General features: G+C 38.7%; 1 protein-coding gene across 7 annotated transcripts in view; it reads right to left on the bottom strand.

Annotated features, from left to right (window-relative positions):
* Positions 1–22,706, bottom strand: part of grm8a (glutamate receptor, metabotropic 8a) — a 272,948-nt gene that overhangs the window by 20,990 nt on the left and 229,252 nt on the right. For all 7 annotated transcript variants that reach the window (XM_041977614.1, XM_041977615.1, XM_041977617.1 and 4 more), the window contains 4 exons: positions 16,535–16,674; positions 13,072–13,218; positions 10,099–10,520; positions 8,294–8,660 (listed from right to left, as the gene is read on the bottom strand). In XM_041977614.1, coding sequence (XP_041833548.1) covers positions 8,294–8,660; positions 10,099–10,520; positions 13,072–13,218; positions 16,535–16,674 — 1,076 coding nt within the window. The remainder of the gene's footprint in view (positions 1–8,293; positions 8,661–10,098; positions 10,521–13,071; positions 13,219–16,534; positions 16,675–22,706) is intronic.

The raw sequence follows: 22,706 nt of genomic DNA, 5'->3' as shown, positions 1-22,706 counted from the left end.
TGTTGCACAGTTTATGTAGCACGCTGCACATTATGTACATAGATTACTTTACTTACTTATATTTTACCTATAGTTTATATTTATGTTTACTCTTTTGCATGCTCTTCTTAAACTAGTCTTTTCTATATACTTTGAATATTTATGGCATTCGGTGTGGACTGTAAAGTAAGAATTTCACTATACAGGGAAACCTGTTTCCTTACTGTGCATGTAACAATAAACGCTTTGAATCTTTGAATCTTTGAATCTTGAATCTTGTTTCTGATAGACTCCACTTTACCATATGCTGAAGTCAAAGTTTTCCCAACTGAAAATAAAAAAGTCCTTGGAGGGGGTGTTGGAGAGCACTCCTTCCGGGGACTCCCTCTTTATTCTGGGGGCCTTTTTGGCCCGATAGGACTCCAGAGGCAGCAGATGGGTATCAGCAGGCTAAGCGGAACGCAGCTTCGGCAAAAACTGGGTCATGGGAGGAGTTTGGAGAGGCCATGGAGAATGACTTCTGGATGGCTTCAAGGAGATTCTGTTCCACCATCCGGCGGCTCAGGAGGGGAAAGCAGTGCTCCATCAACACTGTGTACAGTGGGGATGGGGGGGCTGCTGACCTGGACTCGGGACGTTGTGAGGCGGTGGAGGGAATACTTCAAAGACCTTCTCAATCCCACCAACATGTCTTCCGATGAGGAAGCAGAGTCTGGGGACCCTGGTGTTGGTTCTTCCATATCTGGGGCTGAGGTCGCTGAGGTGGTTAAAAAGCTCCTCAGTGGCAAGGCCCCCGGGGGTGGATGAGGTCTGCCCAGAGTTCCTTAAGGCTCTGGATGCTGTAGGGCTGTCATGGCTGACACGCCTCTGCAGCATTGCGTGGACATCGGGAACAGGTCCCCTGGACTGGCAGACTGGGGTAGTGGTCTGCCTCTTCAAAAAGGGGGAACCGGAGGATGTGCTCCAACTACAGGGGGATCACACTCCTCAGCCTCCCTGGTAAGGTCTATTCAGGGGTGCTGGAGAGGAGGGTCTGTTGGATAGTCGAACCTCGGATTGAGGAAGAGCCCTGTGGTTTTTGTCCCAGTCGTGGAACAGTAGACCAGCTCTACACTCTCTTCAGGGTTTTGGAGGGGGCATCGGAGTTTGCTCAACCAGTCTACATGTGCTTTGTGGACTTGGAGAAGGCATTCAACCGTGTCCCCTGGGGACTCCTGTGGGTGTACTTCAGGAAGGATGGAGCGGGAGATCGACAGGCAGATCTGTGCGGCGTCTGCAGTGATGCGAACTCTGCATCGGTCTGTCGTGGTGAAAAGGGAGCTGAGCCAAAAGGCAAAACTCTCGATTTACCGGTCGATCTACGTTCCTACCCTCACCTATGGTCACGAGCTGTGGGTAGTGACCGAAAGAGCAAGATCGCGAATACAAACGGCCGAAATGAGTTTCCTCCGCAGGGTGGCCGGGGTGTCCCTTAGGGATAGGGTTAGAAGCTCGGTGATCCGGGATCCGGGAGGGGCTCAGAGTAGAGCTGCTGCTCCTCCACATTGAGAGGAGCCAGATGAGGTGGCTCGGGCATCTGATTAGGATGCCTCCTGGAAGCCTCCCTGGTGAGGTGTTCCGGGCACGTCCCACTGAAAAAAGGCCCCGGGGAAGTCCTAGGATATGCTGGACAGACTACATCTCTTGGCTGGCCTGGGAACGCCTTGGGATCCCCACAGATGAGCTGATGAAGTTGCCGGGGAAACGGCAGTCTAGGTTTCCCTGCTTAGGCAGCTGCCCCCGCAACCCGACTCCAGATAAGCGGCAGACAATGGATGGATGGATGAATTAAGCATCTTTACAGTGTAATAAGTTTAGTCCTGAATCCTTCATTCCAACCAAGGACTAAGATGTTATGTTCCACTGTATAAAAGGCTACACATAAATCCAAGAGAACTAAAATCAAAGTCCCCCTCCCCTTGTACACAGCAGCAGATCATTGGTCACTTTAATAAATCCTGTCTTTCTTTTATAAAGTGCACTAATAACTTCCTGCAAAAAAGACAGGGCAGTTTAGAGACTAATTTGTAGTTATTAGAATGTAAAGGGATTCAAATCTGGTTTCTTTCGCAGTGGATGAACAACAGCATGTCTGTCTTGAAAAGAACCAGAACCAAGTATTTTTTTTTAGAATGAAATTTAATTTAATCATTCTTCTTCTCTTCTCTCTTTCTCTTTTTTTTCATTAAAATATAATATAAATTAAATAACAAACACAGACAGGGACATTTATGCATGTATTTTGGAATGTAAAACCATTCTTGGGGAAAGCTGGGTTTTATGAGACCCAAATCATCAAGAGTGCGCCTTCTAGGGGAATCATACAGAGCTACTAAATGTATGAAAATATGAGCCTACAGTAAAAACAGTTGCAAACATCACTGCTGCACAGAAAAAAAAAAAGTTTTAACATAAGGAAAAATCACTTCACTTAAGAAGATTTGGACTATAATCAAGTTAAATAATTGCAGTAAAATAATCATACCCTCATACAGAACAGGGCTGCACGGTGGTGTGGTGGCCTCATAGCAAGAAGGTTGCTGGTTCAAGCCTTGGCTGGGGGGCCCTGCAGCAGACTGGTGAACTGTCCAGGGTGTACCCTGCCTCTCACCTGCTAAAAATGCTGGGATAGGCTCCAGCCGTGATGGACTAAGCGGTTAAGACAATGAATGAATGAATGACTGAATGAATGCACTACACAACAAAGCATTTATACTTAATGAAGTCAGTAATAATGGATTAGTTTTATATAGAACTTTTCAAGGAACCCAAAGATCCATCCCATTTTCAAAGATCCATCATTATCTTTGATTTACTCCATAGCTGGTGTGACGGCCCAAACCTCTTTGGATCTTGTTTTGTTTATTTGTGTCAAGTGTTTCTGATTTTGCATTGCAGATCTTGGTATTGATGGCAAATGGCTGACAGCTGGCCAGAGTCTCCATATGTCATAAAAAAGTCTGACCTTTCCAGAGTAGGGCCCAGGTCCATCTAACCTTTTAGTGTCATGGTTTGGTTTTGGTTCGTCATGTTAAGTTTAATTATGATCTTGGTTTATAGCTTCTATAATTTTTATGTTTGGTCATGTTTCCTTGTTTTTATTCTTGGTTTTTGGTGTTCAGGGTTTAGTTTTGTGTTTCTTTGGTTTCTGTTCGTTAGTGCACCTGTCTGATTGCTTATTCAAGTCACCTGAATTTGTCAGTCTATATTTAAGTCCTGGGTTTTCAGTTACCCCCTGTCAGATACATATTGTTTATCTCTGTTGTGTATGGTTTCATCCCTGTAATGTGTCGTTCCCTGTTCCTGAGTTTTTGGGAAATAAACCCTCTTACCTGCACCAATTCTGCCTCCTGCCTGAACTATCTGCATTTGGGTCCTCACCTCTGTTGCTACACATAACATTAAGGCCTCGTTTTTTATTTTTTTATTTTGTTGTGTCTTATTAGTTTTGAAGAGTTAAATTTGTTTCAGTTGAATAATAAAATATCTTTTATGTAAATTCTATTATTTGCTCTGGTTCATGAGCTGACAATAACGGCAGCGATAAGCCACATGTGTAGTCACAGCTGGGGTAGGATGGAAATTTGGCAGCGTCCATACATTCTGCACCGGTGGCTTTTTCAATTCTCCACAATGAAGAACAGGTGGGTGAAGTGTCTTGCCAGATTGACTGGGATGAAGTGGGAGTCAACTGAATGACCTGCTCTACCACCTGAGCCACACCACCAACTGTACTGTTCACTGCCACAGAAGAAATTCTTGAATTCAGAAAAATCTAATAAAGTTATCTTACTGCTCTGGCAGATTGTTTGACTTGATCGGAGTCTGAATCTTCTCAACTTCAAATGTTTTTAACAGTGTGCCATAGAGATCCTCATGCTCAAATTAAGGAAAAATACAACTCAAAAAACATAACCCAAAAACGGTTGGATTCTATGTTAGAAATAGAGCACAATACAAATGTTAGCCAATGATGAGGATGAAAGTTTTAAGAGATTTTGGAACAGTTTCCTTTCATATGTGAAAACTGCTTATGAAACTGCTGCGTTTCACTTTCATTATGTTTCACAGTGTATACTTATCATTGGACAATGAACATCTGACAATGTAATAATGGTACTGTCTGTCTTGCTTTAATTAAGTTTAAAAAGGATAAAGAGCTAAATTACACAAACGAAATTAAAAACAAAATTATTCTGAGACCCGGTAAGGACCAGATAATTTTCCACCAGTCAATGGCTTAATACATAAAACCTTATCTTTGAAAGAGTGAGCCTTATTTTTTTTAGGACTGTGTCTCATTAACATCTGCAAAAAATGTCCAATATCAGCTAATACAACCATTTTGGTCAAAGAAAAGTATTTTTTAAATCAAATTTTGGCATGGATGTGAATAATTTTCATTTCAAGTGGTATTTTCATAAAACTAAAGAAATATGACTATAGACTGAAGTGTGGTTGATTGGAAATCATGTTAGAGAGTGGACTTTGGAAAAAAGATCTGTCATAAAATATATTTAAAATGCTCCCACTGAGAGGGTTTCTCGGTCTCTCTGACAAGTAGCATACATGGTGCAGTCATACAGAATGAGGCTTGCACTCACAGATAAAAAGACAATGTGCAAATCACTTCTTCTGAGGTTTCATCATCACTTTTGTGCCATTTATCAAACGATTAACCCTTCTGATCTTTTGAAAAAGATGCACATTTCACATACATAAAAATTTCAGAGGAGGTGTATGACATAAACTGTAATTATGTCTGGAGAGGACATACCAAAGTATCCAAGCCTGACACCATTATGAGGAATTCCTTGCGTATGTATTCATTGACAGCAATTTGATGACAAAGTTAATCAAATTGTGAATCATGATGTATTATAACCTCAGACTAACTTCACTAAAGACCTGCCCTCCTCTCCTTATTCTGGAAAAAAAGGACTATACCCTCAATGAAGTTCTGCTCATTAAAGCTTTATCAGCAAGTCACATCATTACCTGTTTACTCCTTTCACTCCTCTCTCCTCCCTCTCTTCTGCTCTCTCTGTTAGCCAGCCAGCTGCCACACACTCCAGAGGATATTCCAATTAGAAACAACACACAGAGACACGCAAATGTGCACTGGTGGATATTCCAATTAAATCTAACACACTGCACAAACACACTCAAATGCAGATACACGGGAAGTTGCTGGTGGACGTGCTAATTAGCAGTGCAAATATGGCTTGGACACTGTTTTGCTCATCCAGTGAGATACGGCTGATAATGTGCACACAAACACACACAGATATACTCTTATAAGGTCATTTAAAAAGAAGAAAGAAAAAAAAACCACACACATGCACACAGATGATTTTACACATGAACACATCCCACAGTTGCAATGACGCATCAGCACCTATAAATGGTAACAAGCACAACATAATATATAGAAGGTCAAAGTCTTACTCTGCCATTCACACTCAGTCATTTAAAGGTTAGAGAAGCTGCCAGTAGCAATGCGATGACCCGTTTGAAAAAGTTAAGTAGATGAAGCCTTTGTCTGAGGAAAGTGAGCAAGTTACCTCATTGTCTGTTAACGCTCAGACTCTATTGTGTGGATGTGGTAAAATCAAAAAAAGGTCAGTGATGGGAAGTAAAATGAAGACATAAAAAGACTCAGTTGCTTATAACTTTCCTCCTCTGATAACTACCCCAAAACTCTGGATTCTTGTGGGTAAAAAAAAAAGTCAGAAAAACACTATGAAACATCCAGCAGGCGAATGATTTCCCTGATGTGTGATTAGACAGGATCACTTTGATGTGAGATTCTTTGCCAAGCAGCTGAGGCTGGTATCTTGCCCTGAAAAGAAAATGGGCTGAGATGTAGGGAAAGGGAGAAATGAAAATTGCCTGACTGACACTTCGAAACAGGGGGAGATTATAAGAATTTACTGCCTTCCAGAGGCCAGCTCTGTACTGGGATGCCCCCTGGACCCAATAGAGGTGGTAGGAGAAAGGAGGATGATGCATAAGCTCCCATCCCCTCTAGAACACGGTGACAGCAGAGCTCCTTCAGCGACAGACACCTTCACCTCAAATGTGTGAAGAAGTGCTTTTGTAGATCCTTCCTTCCTGCAGTGGTAAACTGTATAACAAGCACTGCTCTCAGTAGTAAAAAAAAAAAAAAAAGTACAATGCACAATAATAAATAGCCTAAATTATTATAGTAAATATTGTAAATAATGAAGAAATCGTTACTTTTTTTTAATCTCTTTCAGTTTTGTTTTATTGTATTCTTTTTTATTTTGTTTTGTGGTTTTACTTCTGATCCTTTCTGTCTTGCTGCTGTTGAACTGGAATTTCCCCACTGGGGGAATGAATAAAAGGTCCTATCTATATGCTGAGAGAGAGGAAGGATGTTTGTGCATTCAGTGGACACAAAAGTTTATAGAAGAGAATGGCACAGAGGCACAATAATAGTATTTGGGATTGTGTTGGTGGCTGTCAAAACACAGATTGATGTCTTCTTTTAGACACACAAGCAAGCTTACATTTCCTGAAAACGTTTGGTTTTAAATCTCTGTAATTTAAGGACATGCATCATATTTGAGAGCAGTGAAACACTTTAGGCCATCAGTCTGTTTGCATGCCTGAGCTGCTTTACTTCTTATCTGTCTACATGTATGTCTATATATCTGCACATTCATTTTATAAAGAGATATGTGTTCAGCTTTGTTAAGTGCAAACATCTGCAATCAATGACCTGCCATGAATCTAATTGAGTGTATGAAGTGTTTTACTTTTAGAACCAGAGTAGTCACACTATCAAAAAATGGAATCGATAACCCACCACTGCAAAAGTGCCAGTAGACACAATGATATGAATCAGATAAGCTATATTGGCTGTTTGGTGTGTGTGTGTGTGTGTATTAGCGTCTGTTTTTATGCTAAGATGAAAGGATGTGTCCCTCTTGGCTGCCAAACTGGAACCCAATGAGTTACCGATAACCATCTTCTCAGTGGTTGTTTTTCCAATGTATTACTTAAAATCCATAAAAATCAAGAATGAGTTTCTTTTTTTTTTTTTTTTTTTTTTTTTACTGCCCACCTCAGGTTACAGCCACAGGTCATAATCTGTGATGATGAGCAATTCACCGGAACAATGTATGTTATCTTTTAGGTTTACTTAGTTGAGGAGGTAAATCCTTTAAAAAGAAAAAAATAAACAACAAAAATATTCAGTTTACTTATAATTTTTTCAAGTATTTAGGTTGGTAAAAAAAACAACGTTTTTCTCTTTTTTGTGTTTCCCTGTCAGCATCAGAAAAAAAAATTGGCCTTGATTGAGTATCGGCTGTTCAGTTATTAGATCTGATATTACTTGTTATTGGTGGTAATACTGAATTTTATTAACTTCCAGTGAAGTAAATTGAACACAAAATGAGCTATAAAGCTGCAGTCTGTTTTCATCTGGTATCACTCAGTGGTTTTTAATAATGTTCTTGTCATAAGCTGATGCGAGGTGCAGATTTGCAGGGTTCAATGACTAAGTTTAATTAACAACCATCATTATGAGTATTAGGATGAAAGCAAAAAAAAAAAAAAAAACAGGCCTAAGAGAGGTTTGTTCATTCTCTATAGTTATTGGATCATACCAAAGAAGCTATAAAGGTTATTTGCTTTCTACTTGTAACAGCTCAATGAATCAGGTATCAGGTAACTCTTCTGATAACCTGTTTTGAATCCTTGTGTTTCTATGACTTTCTAGAATACTGGACAAAGGACTGACTCCAATCATTCAGCCAAAAAAAAAAAACTCTCCTGTCTCCGTGAGCTGTTGCTGGCTGATGCTAAACTTAAAGCCAGAAGTAAACACATCTGTTCCACAACACCAAGACCCAAAGATTTCATCTAAAAAAAAGTTCAAAGGATGGAAGTCAAGAAATTTGTTTTGCAACAGAAAAATATTAACATCCAACATAAAAGAATTAAACATAAATTTTTATCAAGCTCAAAGATTGTGCATTACATACACAAATACAGCATTCAAATCAAAGTTATGTCACATGATTAAACTCAGAACATCTTCTAAAATCAACTTGTCTGTGAGTCCTAAATTAAAGCTGCTAACACGTGAAGTTAATAATAGTTATTATCTGATTATAGTGCAATGCTGTGCTAGGAATTCCCCAGTCTGGGTGCTCTTGTGAATGCCATTTGAATATCAACACATTCTCAAAAAAGCTGTACACCAAGCACCTTCAATATACACATTCATTATAGAGAAACTCACCCTTTCTGCAGACTGTGACGTTCCAAAGAAGATGGGTATGAATGCCAGCCAGATGATACATGTGGTGTACATGGTAAATCCGATGGGCTTGGCTTCGTTGAAGGTTTCAGGCACACCTCGTGTCTTGATGGCGTAAACTGTGCACGTCACCATAAGCAGGATGGAGTAACCCAGGGAGCAGATGAGGGACAGATCTGAGATATCACATTTCAAGACTCCACGTGCCGCCATGGGGTCCTGGGTGCGCTGCTCTCCGTAGTCCACTACTGTGTGGGGTGGGTCTACGGCAAACCAGACGAAGACACCGAGGAGCTGAACTGAGATCAGGGAGAAGGTGATGACAAGCTGTGAGGCAGGAGAGATGAACCTGCAGAAGAGGAGATTATTGATATGAAAAAATGACATGGTGGTGTGTCACCATTGCATAAAGATATCCATCCATCCATCCATCCATCCATCCATCCATCCATCCATCCCCACTTATTCCAGTTCAGGGTTGCAGGGAAACTGGAGACTATCCCTCTAATTAGAAGGTGAAGCAGGGTACCTCCTGGACAGGTTGCCAGTCCATCAAACAAAGAGAGACAACCATTCACACTCACTCCAGTTAATGTCCAATTTACGTTCTAAACAAATCAACTATAAGCCGTTTAATAAGAAAGTTTGGCAAAAACATACTGTGCTTGCATGATAAATGCAAAGATATTTTGCTCAAAACCAGCAAAAACAGAAGATTTCAATAGGAATTTAAAATGAACAAGGAGATATGCAGTGAAAGGGTAAGCCACTCCCAACATGAGGTGCCATTATTTCAGTTTTTTAACCCTAATCTAGGAATATTCAAGAGCAATAAGTTCTCAAAATGTAGTCTACATCTTAGAGTTTATGGTTGCTCTGGCCAAACAAAATAGTTTGTTTTGTGCAGGTTGAAGTCAATCGTTTTCCATGACTCCATCTGTTCAGATAGGCATTTAGATTCATAGCATAACTCAAAAAAAAAAAAAGAAAAAAAAAGTTTTTTTTTTGTTTTTTTTTTCTTTGAATAAACTCCATTATGCGAAAAAGATGGGGCCCAATATGCAGCCTTGACGTACCCCATAACTAAATGGGGGTCGAAGATGACTGGTTTTAATATGACTGATGTCACTTAGGGGTTCCACATTTAATGCCTATGTATATTAGATTAGAACTTAAAAATATATATATTTGACTTCATAAGATCTCTAGAATTTATCTTTTTTTAAAAAAAAAAACATTTCTTGTCCTGAAAGTAAACATTGAGGCATTTTTGTGGTATCTCCTTATTTTCAACAATGAAGGTTTGAGGCAATGGAGATGTTTTGAAAAACAGCACCAGAAAGACAAAATGTAACATTAATGTAAAATGCATGAAAGAAACAAAAAGAAGAGACACCATGATATGCAAAAACCCTATATCTAGACAGCATAAAGGGAAAACAGATAATCATCTGAGCACGAACATTATTAAATGCTGCATTAACATTTCAGCCCCTGAGATGATGCTTACTTCCAGAGTCACTTACACTGACTGCAGAGTGCAATAGGTGAGTGTGAGTTCATGGCACACATAAATTATGTATGAAAAATAAATGATGAGTAATGATTGCAGGTTGCTTAATAAGGAGGAAGTTGAGGTTAAGTCTTTGAGGGATTATACACAGCGGAGTGCACAAAAACCACAATTTAAGCACAATAACTGACACTGAACATGCATAAGGCAAACAGAGCATGCACCATGATAGACAGCTTTTCTTTTTTATTTTATTTTTTTTGTTTTTAGTTACCTTGGTGCCGTTACAGACTTTTTTCCTTGTTCAAAGATGCGATGTATCCTGTTGGTCTTTGTGAGCAGTGCAGCATAGCTGAAGCACATCCCCAAACCTAAGAAAATCCTCCTAAAAGAGCACACACCCACATCCGGTGTGGCGATCATCAGGAAAGTAATGGCATAGCAAAGAAAGATCCCCGTTAGCAACACGTAGCTCATTTCCCGCCCGGATGCTCGAACGATGGGTGTGTCATTGTAGCGAACAAAAGTGACAATGACGAAAGATGTGGTGATAATGCCCAACATGGAGACAAAAACTGGGACGATGGCCCAGGGGGAGTGCCACTCCAGCTTGATGATTGGGATTGGAACACACCCAGTACGATTGACATCAGGTCGCATCTCATATGGACAGAGCTCACAGGTAAACTCTGAAGCCTAAGGGAGAAAGTAACAATAATGTATATTAAAAAAAATAACTGGTGCATTAATGTGTCATTTAATCAAAGGATATATGTATTTTATAATGCATTCAGTTCAATTGCAGCTCCAGCCATAGCCTTTCTGAGCCAACTCCAGCCTTCTTTTAGTCCACACACTGACCAATAACAAAGCTCAAGCAACACCAGATGACACCATTTTACACCAGGTGTGTGTGCACTGCATTACAGCTGTGCCAAAGCCTCAACAGCTATTTGCAGCTGTTTTAGTCAATGGTTTGGTCCACACTGGGTTAGGGCTGCAACGATTAGTCGACAATTAAATAGCCGACAATGAATTTACCTGTCGACAAAAAAAAAAACCTACAGAGTGAGACACCGTCTTCTTCTCTATCTCTGCTGAGAGTTGCACATGCACAATAAAGTCCGCCAGGGGAAACTATGGCGGCAGACCAGGGAGCAAATCGACGGTAGAGGACGTCAAAAGTCTGGGATAAAAAGTGGACCTTGCGTACCACGGAAGTGCGTTTGCAACATTTACATTTAAGGAGGAGGAACGTCGGACTTACGTAACAACCTCATGCAAGATTTCAAAGCTGAAAGTGAAATAAGAGTCATTTATAATAATCATGAGATTCATAATTCGATTGGTCGACTAGTTGTTTTAATAGTTGGTGAATAATCGACCATCAGAATAGTCATTAGTTGCAGCCCTACTGGGTCAAAGGCATCTCAAAAGCGCGCTGTCGCGGCTCTCCATTAAAGATACACAGCAAGTTTATTTTTGATGAAACACACATCCAGAACGCATCAAACTCAGCAGCTCAGATACGGGCAGACAGGAAATCAGACGTTTTTTTTTTTTTTTTCATCATGGACAACAATACGTTTAACCTGGAAGTGGAGAATCACAAAATTCTCCAGTTTTCTGCTGATTACTTGATCTTGCTGATCCAGCTAAGCGGACTGCACTTGTGGGTATGCACCCGGTGTGGACTTAGGCACCACGGAGGTTGGAACAATACTGCAGGTATTACTGGTGTAAATTTGGCATTAAGGCCCATTCACACCAGCCTTTTTGATTCAAGTCCTAGTCTTTTTGCTCCTCTTCGTTTGGGGTATTTGTGTGTAAATGTGCAAACCCTAACCATACAAACACAAGTCTTGGTCCTTTTCAAGCGGACCAAATGCAAGAAACGGACTACAAAACAAAGTGCATTATGGATTTAGCACACATTATGAATCTGGAATACTTCAGTATATGGAGAAGTTAATTTTTGACTCAAAAGCTGCAAGATGTTTGAGCCCTGTGGTGGAAAAACAAGCCCAAATTACCACTAGCAAACTGCTGCTTGAAGAGTCTGAAATGTACCTTTGTTTTTTTTTTTTTTTTTTTCAGTTTCTTTGTAAAAAAAAAAAAAAAAATGGCCCAACATCAGGGTCAACTTACTGGGACATTCGCTCAACGGAAGGTTCATGGCTTTGTTTAATATTTTTTAACTTGTGAATAATCTTTCTCACTGTAGAATATTAGACTTTAAGGTGTTTAGAAATTACCTTACAGAAACTGGTAAAGGGATGTCTGTTTTTAACATACTGTTTCTGCATTATGTCTTCGGTTTTGTTAATAAACAGTGGAATATGTAATGTGCTGCTTGCTATTCATCTCAAAACGTGTGCTTCTTTTTAGGACATAGAAAGAGGCAGATTTTTTTTTAATGTTTTGATGTGTAAAACCTCCGAACTGAATTTTTACATAACTGTATTTTAGTTATGCTTCTACACAATATTCCACATTTATGTGCCAACAGACTATTGATTTTACAGCAAATGAATGAAAGCATAAAAATATGTGGGTCACCCTGACAAGAATCACCTGCTGCTGTTATGACTGAGATTTTTTTCCTTTATTACTTTCTGGGCAATGAAAGTCTTTGCTTATAAGCTTACTTGTTCTGGAATTTTCTAACATAATGAGACAGACAACAAGCTTTCAAACTGTCCCAAAAATATAATTAACATAAGAGATATCTTTATAACATACAATCAAACCCTTCCCCTTGCATCATATCATGTACTTCCATTTGCTTTAACAGCATCGTTGGGGTTCTACTTGCATATAGAAACTTAAAATGGTACACTTGTTTTGATTGCTTAGGATGCTTTGAAGCAAAAATTGCAGCTCACAATTGTAACTCTGGAGAAAGAGTTGGCACTTAAACTGGTCTGAGTGCACATGCACATCAAGATGAACCTCCTGTCTCTGCAGCAAGTCTAATAGTTAATTAACTGTTAGAACCTTCTAATAAATGGGGTTTGGTTTGTACAGAAAGTGCAGAAAGTTCCACAAAGGTTAGACATTTGGTCCTGGTGTATATTTTAATACTTTTTTTATTCTGACACATAGCTTTAGAAACAGCAACCTGTGAAGCATATGGCCAAAAAGACAGAAAGGAGTGCCATGAACTAAAAGATTAAACTGCATTATTCACTATATCGTTTTGATTACACCTATTAGTTCTGATGTGTTTTCTTTTTCGGAGCTCTACCTGATAGTGGTATCCCTCACAACGTTCGCAGTGCCAGCAGCACGGCACACCTTTCACAACTTTCTTCCTTTCACCTGTGCGGCATGGGATGCTGCACACGGAGGCTGGAAGACTTGGGTCACCGGTCCTCCAGCGCATGGCCTCCATCTGAAGGAAAAGTAAAGATACCGGTATTTTTTTTTTTTTTTTTTTGTGTGTGTGCGTGTGTACAAATGGCAAAATCAAACATTTCAGTCTTCTCACTGGATATTATCCAGCAAAGAAACTGGCAGCCATCTGCCGATACACACATTATTGTGTGTCAACAGTCCTATAATACTATAGGTATCTTGAGGGGAGGTTTGAGAACAGTTAACAAAAGCAGACCCTCTGATTGTTTTTCTGAGCGCTTCCAGGCACAAATCTCACACAAGCTAAACTGAAAGGCAGCAGCCCCAGCAATCTGACCATAATCAGACCTGGCACAAATAGGCCATCTGTATTTCCTTCTGTGTGTGCATGTGTGTGTGTGTGTGTGTGTGTGTGTGTGTGCATATGTTCTTCCATGTGTGCATTTAGGTTGTTTGTGCTTATGTCACAAATGGCATTATAGTGAAGCAGTTAGCTTCATGTGTCTCTGGTAAGTGTGCATTTCTATGTGTGCTGGATTTAAATTGTGTGTACCTGTGCATGAGTCTCAGAGAAAGTCTGTTAGTACATTAAGTCCCTGAGGTCCATGCACTGCCATGAGTGTTAAAATGAAGCATTATGAGCACAAGCGTAGCAGTCCAACAACTAGTTAGCAGGAAGCAGTCACTTGTATACCTGAGCTTTTTTCCACTGAGTGATTTTTTCCTCATTATTTATTCATAGCCCACATTCACACACAAACATTTTAGCTAAAAATACAATAAATAATGCACTTTAAACAAATCTTGTACCTCTCTATCATTAATCGCATAAAAGTGATATAAGCTGCCATGATTCTGTTTAAGCTATAAAGGATCCACATTACACATTTATCATGAAACTCATACTTTACATGCAGTTCTTCTCCATCTGCAAAGACCTGGCACTATTTATTCCAAACACCACTCAGGCTGTTTATTGATCATGAAAATGTCCTCTGTGACTTCAAACCCAACCGGGTTGTTAAACAAATCGCAGACATCTGTTGATTCGTCAGCTGTCACAGTGTCTAATCATGTGTGTCTCAGCTGCATGTAGCCCTTGCATTGACGCAGTCTCTCTCTCTCTTTCTCTCTCTCTCTCTCTCCTTCTCTCTCACTGTGTTAGACCGTCCATCAGCCAGGATGCATTTTGTGTCTATTAGTCTTCTCATCTGTCATCTGGCTTTTCTAATGAAGTCCTGGGTGGATTTATAGCATGGCACTTCAACATGCTCAAAGAGTTTATGTGCCTGCTTGTGTGTGAGGATTAGGTTAGTCAGAGAGAAACTGAGACAAATAGAGTGTTAATTCAGTCTGCTTGAACACTATGTTTTGTCATCCAAGTACATTTATACTGCTAGATTTTATAGTTGAAAATTGAAAAATCTGTCTACAACAATTTTACCTTTGTCTGTTCATTTTTTATTCAAGCTTAATCCAATTCAGGGTCACTGAGGAGGTTGGAGTATAACCCAGCTGACATCAGGGAGGGAGTAGTGTTCATCCTAGATGGGCTGCCAGACCATCACAGCACAGAGATAAACAACCATGCACACTCATACTCACTCTTAGGGGCCAATTTATGATCCCCAATTAACCTTACATGCATGGTTATGGACCGTGACAAAAAGCTGGAGTACCAGGAGAGAATATGCAAACTCCACACAGAAAGGCCGTTGTTCAGGTTAGAAACAGGAACCTCATTGCTGCAAGGCAAGAAGGTTCCTGCAACCCCCATGTTACCACTGTGTCAAAACCATAAGAAAAGAATTTAAAGCATTTGGTCAGAAAAACAGAGCAGAGTGAGATCAGAAAAAAAGTGTAACTGAACAAACTGAAGTTTGTTTTCCAACAATTAAATCCAGCCTGGCTGAGTTTACACAATTCTGACAAGAGGAATGAGAGAAACTTGCAAAGGAGAGGTTGCGACAGTCTTGTAAGATTATTCCAAAGAATTCCAGGCTGCCACTACGTCCAAAAACAGTTTAACCAACCAATATGTGAAGTATCATTCTCCACTATGTCATATATCAAATTGTTTGTTTGTTTTTTTTTTTGTTTTTTTTAAGAAGTGTGAAGATTTATTAGGATTTCACTTTGGGATCAGAATCCTGTTGATTCTGTGGGACCTAATGCAGGTCTTGATGAAGTGGAAGGTTTTATGGAAGCCTCTTTTCTAAGCTAGATTAAACCAAAATGTTGGAATTAGCAAATTAAGTTGAGAAGAAGATTTAATTTCAAAAGCAAAGATGCATGGCCGAAAGGCTGTTACATACTCTGCGAGACTGAAAACTTTTTACTCCTGTTTGAAAACTTTTTAGTACTGTTAAAAAGAAGTTCTCCTGTTCACTATTGCCCACCAACACATGCTTGAACAGAAATGAGAGACAGACTTAAACAGAAAATTCAATAAAATCAGTTTCCTTAGCTAGGCTAGTGTGGGAGGGGTGAACAGCAGGATGCAGATTTTATAAGCAGAAGATTGAACTGCAACAAGGTGAGCCGTGTTACTTCTTTCAGTAATTTTAGCCAAGAGTATGCATGACTCTTACACAGATACTGAGTTAGTTTGGTGTCTATTACATAAACAAAAGTCATGCAAACATTTTATTTACTGCTGAGACAAAAAAAAAGGCAAGTGGAGACTTCACTGAAAGATGGAAACCAAACTTCTCTCCTCTCAGATTTGATCACAGCAAATATCAAGAGCAGTAGGGGGTGGAGGCAGGTGGGGGTTGACTGATAACAAAAGTCCCAATTGGAATTTTTCATTAAAAACAAAAAACATTATAATGACACAATCTGTAATATTCTGAATGGAGAGAAAGATAACCTGAACTGAGAACAATAACTGAAATAAATCCAGCTGAGTAACATGGGATTTTTAATTCAGGCAGCTGCAAAGAGTGAAGCCAAACTTTCATTCTTTTAGGATATATTACATTTTAATGCCTCAGAGGCACCAATAAATTCCTCAACTAGAAAAAAGTTTCAATTTTTATAAAAAAAAAAATTCAATTATTACACAGAAGTCATCCACTAGAACAATAAGATGGAAACACACCCGTAACAGTAAACTTAACAGCCAAGAATAAAAAAATGTATTTGTTAACAGAAGTTTGGAAAAAAAAAATAATAATAATGAGTGAAACAGAATTGTGTTTTTTTCAATTTCTTTTAAACATTTTAATTAGATATCCCCAGTTTTCAGGGGAATTCATTTTACTGTCTAATTGTTGCTATTGAACCTTTGTCAATTTATAGTTTAGTGCAAATGCCAAGTTTGTTTGTGTGTGTTTCTGTAGGAATCTCACTTTGAGGTGTAGTTTATTGGTCCAGGAGCCGATGACTCTGTACTCAGCCGTGGATCTGTTGGTGATCTGGTACTGGAAGATGTCGTATCTCCCTGGAGCGTCTCCATTCTCATTGAACACTACTGGTGTACCGGCACTTCCTGAAACAAATGCAGAGCATCATCTGAGTCATTTATCACAATGGCGTAGTGATTTGGTGTCAGCTGGTTCAGGTGTTGGCTGATCGTGACAGGAGTGATTTCTACTCCCTAAAGGTGAGATTTTATTGCCAAACATTTTACAAATAAAGGGTAGATCACTCCTCGAGCTGCTTTTGGTGAAAAAAAAAAAGAAATGGTTAAAGATAAATATAATTTTTTGGGTATTTTAATGTTATATTACAGCAAAATTAAAAGGAAGATCAAGATGTAATATTATGATAGTGTTTAATTAAACATTTATACAATATCTTAGAGGAGATTTCAAAACATTGAGATATATATGTTGATAAAGCCCACCAAACACGACAGTGTTAGTTATTGGCAATACTGTGCATGACTACATGAAACTAAACAACAGCTGTTGACAATCGGTAAATGACTAAAGTAAATGCAAACATTCTGTAAGACTCAGCATATTCTCTGACCTGATTTGCTGAAAATTAAGCTACTCAAAATGCTTTTTATTTATTTTATTTTTTTTATTTTTCTATTATTTTATGTCCTTTTCTAAAAATGGCAGTAACATTTATGAATTTCTAACTGCTTTTATTCAAATACAATATAATTTAACTCCTGCAGTGTTTCAGTCAAAGCTTTGGTAAATACTTTTTAAATGACGATACTTTCTTTGAAATAAGCACATTCGGAGAGCACCATTTGACAGAGTGCTCTTAAAGATGCAACATATTACTGAAATAGCAGTGTGTAACACAGCCAAAAGTCAATGACAGAAAAAATCATATATTATTAAAGTTTCTATTGGTATCTAATCACTTTACCAAAATAACTATTTTTATTAACTTAGAATAAGCCATTTATTTCTACTTGCTATGGGTCTACGTACATGGCAGCTGACATATTTGTGCCACTATTTTTTTACTATAGTGTCTCTGACTAGACACACAAATCTGTGTGAAGTGAAAATCTTCTGAGCCTTTTCAACTGCAGTACAACTGCTTTATTTGATGGGTACTACAGCACTGTTTGGAGTAAGTGATGCCTTGAAAGGCATACAGAAGAAGACAGCACACATTTTTGAAGTAGTTCCCTGTAGTGCAGTCACCGTTGTAGTAGCATATTTTTATATATACAAAATTTAAAATTTTAATCAGATTAAACACAGCTTTCAAATTAATCATGATTAATCACCATTTGTGACTATGTGGGAAGTTTGCCCGTTTTAACTGTATTTTATCAACAGAATGAGCCAATGCTAAAAATATAACTGACCTATATGTTGTTCTGAATAGTCTCTACCATGTTCTAGATCAGGCATGTCAAACTGGTCCAGCAAAGGGCCGTGTGGCTGCAGGTTTTTGTTCCAGCCAGCCAAGAGCACACAGTTTGACCAATCAGCTGTCTGAAGACTGAGATCAGTTGATTGAATCAGTCAAATCTGGTGTGCTGCTGCTTGGTTGGAACAAAAACCTGCAGCCACACGGCCCTTTGCTGGACCAGTTTGACATGCCTGTTCTAGATTATAATTTAGAATTCATATATCATCATCTCACCAACCGTCTCCATGGTGAATAGTTCTGTAATAAAACCACCAGATGTGACGACTGACGTTAAACAGCCAACATTGATGAAGAAACTGATAAAACTGATGATCTGAATAAAAACATGTTTTTCCTTTTATCATTGAAGTGTGAGTGTTTGTGCAGCAGTGATAAAAGTCCTACAGCAGCATTACCCAAAGTAAACACCTGTTGATAAAACAGATCATTGGCTGTTTGTGTTAGTGAGTTTTTCTTCACTTTTTTATTAAATGATTTTTTTTAGTTGTAATAATCAGTTCAAAATTTAATAAAATATAGACCTGAAAAACATCTAATTTGTGCCCCCTTTTCCTGCTCAGTGCACCTGCCTGGCCCCCCATCAAAACTTTCCTAGACCCGCCCCTGCACAACTGAAGTATAAACCCTGGCTACCAACAGCCAACGACTGTGTTAGAGAAGGTCCTGCCAAAAACAATACTTTTGGGTAAATATGTGATGGTGTGAACTATGAACCCCAAGTTTCCTCCTTCTCAGTTGAATAATAAACACATGCTACAAGAGAGAAAAGCTGATGAGCTGATCACCGACAGCCAACTAGATGTAGTAACTAATTTATGAATAACATAACTTAGTTACTGCCGTTAACGTGTTGACAGCCCAAATATATATATATATATACATATATATGTATATATATGTCAAAATGAATGAAAGAAATTCTTATCCCTTCACCATTTGCAGCAGATCTGGATGCTATCAACTCTATCATGGTGATTAAACTTACCTGTTTGCATATTTCTGACATTCTCTTGTGATACAAAAATGCTTTTCAATTGCCAGCTTTTGTTTGCAAGTTGTACAAAAGTGTGAAGAGAACCTCTACTTTCATTTAAAACACTCAGAAAATGCCATGCACAGTTCATGGTGGTGCTTCTAAAAGTAAGATTCTTCATATCTCTCTCTTCTTCTTCAGTGGGTAGAGCAGGTCAGATGCATCTATGGTGTATTGCTGCCATCTACCAGGTAACATTTCTCTAAATTCTAAATCAGACACACTAAAGCAGGGGTGCCTAAGTCCAGCCCCCGAAAGCTATTATTCTGCAACTTTTAGATGTGTCACTTCTTCAACACACTTGAATCAAATGAATGGCTTGTTACCAGGCCTCTGCAAAGCTGAATGACGTGTGTATGAGGCAATTCAGCCATTAGATTTAGGTATTTGGAGAAGGAACACATCTAAACGTTACAGTAGTAGCTCACAAGGTCTAGACTTGGATGACCCCTACAATAACGTAAAGTTGATGATTTATGTATATTAGGTGATGATGAAGAGTGCTGCCATTTGTCAAATCCCTTTTCATTAATAGGTTAAAACTGTGAATGAAAACACCTTAATATGGAAGACATAGGCTGTGCAATAAAAACAAATGTCAAGCAACGCTTCATTTGTATTCTTTGCTTTGCAGCTTCTTCAGGGATGTTAATAACCAAGTTTCTCGTGTTACAGTACAATTCTACATTTACTAATGTAATATTATTTCAGCATGTTTATGAGCTCTGATGGGAAAGGCCTCATCTGTACTCTTAGCCGTGTTGCACCTGCTCATGCCTGTGTGTGCTGTATAGTGATGTGATTGAATGTGTGCACGCATGGGTAAGTTTATGTGTCCTCCCAGATTTGGTTTTCTCACCACCAATAAGCCTTAACACAACCTTTTATCCTCTCTCTGTCTTACTTGCTGCCTTTATTTTATGCAGCGATACAATCAAATCATACTGCTGAATCTGGAAAGCATGAAGGAAATGCAATTACAGTGAGCATAAGGAGAAAACACTGCATTATGGTAATCCCACCTGTGTGAGATAAGCCATTTATATGGTGGGTTGATGTGGAACAAAAAGGAAATAAAAAAAAAACAGAGTTTATGAGCAAAAACTGGATGATATTGTGAGATTGGAAACTGAGGCAGTAGGGAGTGTCAGAGAAGAAGGAAAGGTTTGGAAAGGAAGGAAAAAAAATAACTGAAATAAATTAATGAAAGGAGAAAAGTGCTTGAGATAAAAACAGATAAACTCAGGGACACAAGGTGAGGGAACACAGATAAAAGGAGAAAGGTGGGGAGAGATTTAATTGTACTCTGAAGGAAAACCAGTCACAAAGATGGGAAGGAAAGATGAAAGGTGAAAGAGAGAAAGAAAGAAAAAGCAGAAAGCAGTAAATACTTTCTCAGTTTGAGCAAAAATAATGAGAAATATACAGATAATAGGTAAAAGATAGATGGAGTAAGAAAGGATAATGAGTCTTATTGAGAGAGTGTAAGAAAGATGAATGGAGCAAGACTGAATCAATACTGAGACCAAAGTAGATGTCTCAACTTCTTATTGATGCTTCACATTATGAAGAAAGTCTCTGCAAGAAGTGTTGTGTAACTCTGTGTATTATCCCACTTGCTTTAACTTCCTGCTTTACTCACACGACTAGACTTTTTAATATCGACCAGTGCAATTATTTCTCAGGTCCTTGAACTGTATTATGATGGAGCGCCACAGTTATTCAAGTTCAGTTCCACTCTACAGTTTCTCTTCCAAAGAACTGCAAGCAGTGAGCAAAATGCAGCTAAATGTTTTAAATCTGATGGCAGCAACAAATTAAACATTAAACGAACCTTACAGTAAATGCCCAGTGCATGACTGGGCATTTACTGTAAGGTTCGTTTAAGGCATCTGCCTGTTAAAAAGCCACAAACAGAAACAACAAATGAAAGGTTTATGACAAGCACGCCATCTTTTAATCCCAATCTTCTTTTTGATTTCAGCAAAATCATAAAATGCACAGAAAACTTTGGATTCCATGAGTCACTGAATGTTTTTACTTGGTAAAACATCTGAACTGCAGGCTGAACAGTCCAGCATCTGGACCATGCTTCTAAGCAACCATGTTGCTTTAATGCATGCAGCATATTTAGTATTGTGTTGTTGAAATATGGAATATATGTCCCTGAAGAAGACATTGTCTCAGTGGGAGCTCGTATTCCCCTGTATGTACCTTTCAGTATTGACGGTGCCTTTGCAGATGTGCCAGTTGTCAATTCCATAGGCATGGATGCACTCCCCTACCACCAGGGATGCCAGCTTTCTAAATGAGCGTTGATTATAAGACAGGCAATGTCTTCCTCATTAATGTTTTTACAAAAAGAAATTAGACTATCAGCTGTCTGGCCTCAGAACAGTTTTACACTTTGCCTCCGTCAATTAAATTAACTTGCAAATTAACTTGATAACCTGCATTTGTGGACACAATTAACTGTGTCCAAGGACCAAGTCCATATGGTGATTTCCATGCAGAATCATTTCCTTTCTTAATGCAGTTCTACCTGGTGACCCAAAGATTACAGCAAGGATTTCCAGCCTTTTTCTTTTAGCAGGAAGATTTCTCCAGATTCTCTGAATGTTTATTATATTCTGAACAGCAGCTAATGATGAAATATTGAAAGTCTGCATAATTTTACATAAATAAAAATCTGATTTTACTACAGAACTTTAGATACAGCTTTTTGCAGATAGCCAAAGATTTCTGCTCCCTTTACATTTGAGAGACTCTACCTCTTAAAGTGCTTTTGTATTGGCACCATTATATTATTGACATGTTACTGATTAACATAATCAGTTACAACATGTTTATCCAGCTGTTTTGAGACATAGTGGTCATGAATAAGATTTCATTTCATACTATGGTTTACAAATAAAACTGTGAAAGCTGAACAAAAACTGCAGGTAGCAATTGTCTTGGCTAGGAATTTTTTTTATCATAGTTTTGCCATCTCTTGGCATTTTTGAGAAAGATGAATAAAAAGTAGCATAATTTACCCCAAATACTCAAATACACGATAACATGAGGTAATTGAGCCAATATGATGGTAAAACAGGTATTTGACAGCCCTCCATCTGTTTCCTGTGGCAGTTTAAGGAATGCATGAGCATGCTTGCTTTGCTTTGGGGCTATCTGTGTTTCTGTAGAAGAATTCATTTTATTCTAATCAAATATGTCATTTGAAATGTTTTGTCTGCTGGGTGAGTAAGAGACAAACATTCCAAAAGAAAAAAATGCTACATGTGAATGTGTTGCCATGCTTTGCCTGACTCCATCTCTTCTGATGAGCCACATATCAACTTGTACATTTTCACAGCGTATTGCTTAAGCTGGAATAACCTTGAAAAACAAATGATTCACCTGTCGCCGTGGTAACACACCTCCACCTCATCGTGTCGTGATTCCTTGTGTTTATACTATTTACCAGGACAACGTTGCACTGCAGAATATTTTGTGATTACCTGAAAGTCGGTACTCCACCCAGTCTTGATCCTTTTGTTATTAAACAAACATCAGCACAAGATTACATGAATATTTCATATTCATTTACATGTGCCCCTTTTCTTTCATAACTGCTGTAAACAAGGTTCCCACAATGCTTC

The sequence above is a fragment of the Melanotaenia boesemani genome, chromosome 23 (genome assembly GCF_017639745.1).
Source record: "Melanotaenia boesemani isolate fMelBoe1 chromosome 23, fMelBoe1.pri, whole genome shotgun sequence".
NCBI lineage: Eukaryota > Metazoa > Chordata > Actinopteri > Atheriniformes > Melanotaeniidae > Melanotaenia > Melanotaenia boesemani.
The sequence above is the reverse complement of the archived record's forward strand: the minus strand, read 5'-3'. Positions and strand labels throughout refer to the sequence as shown.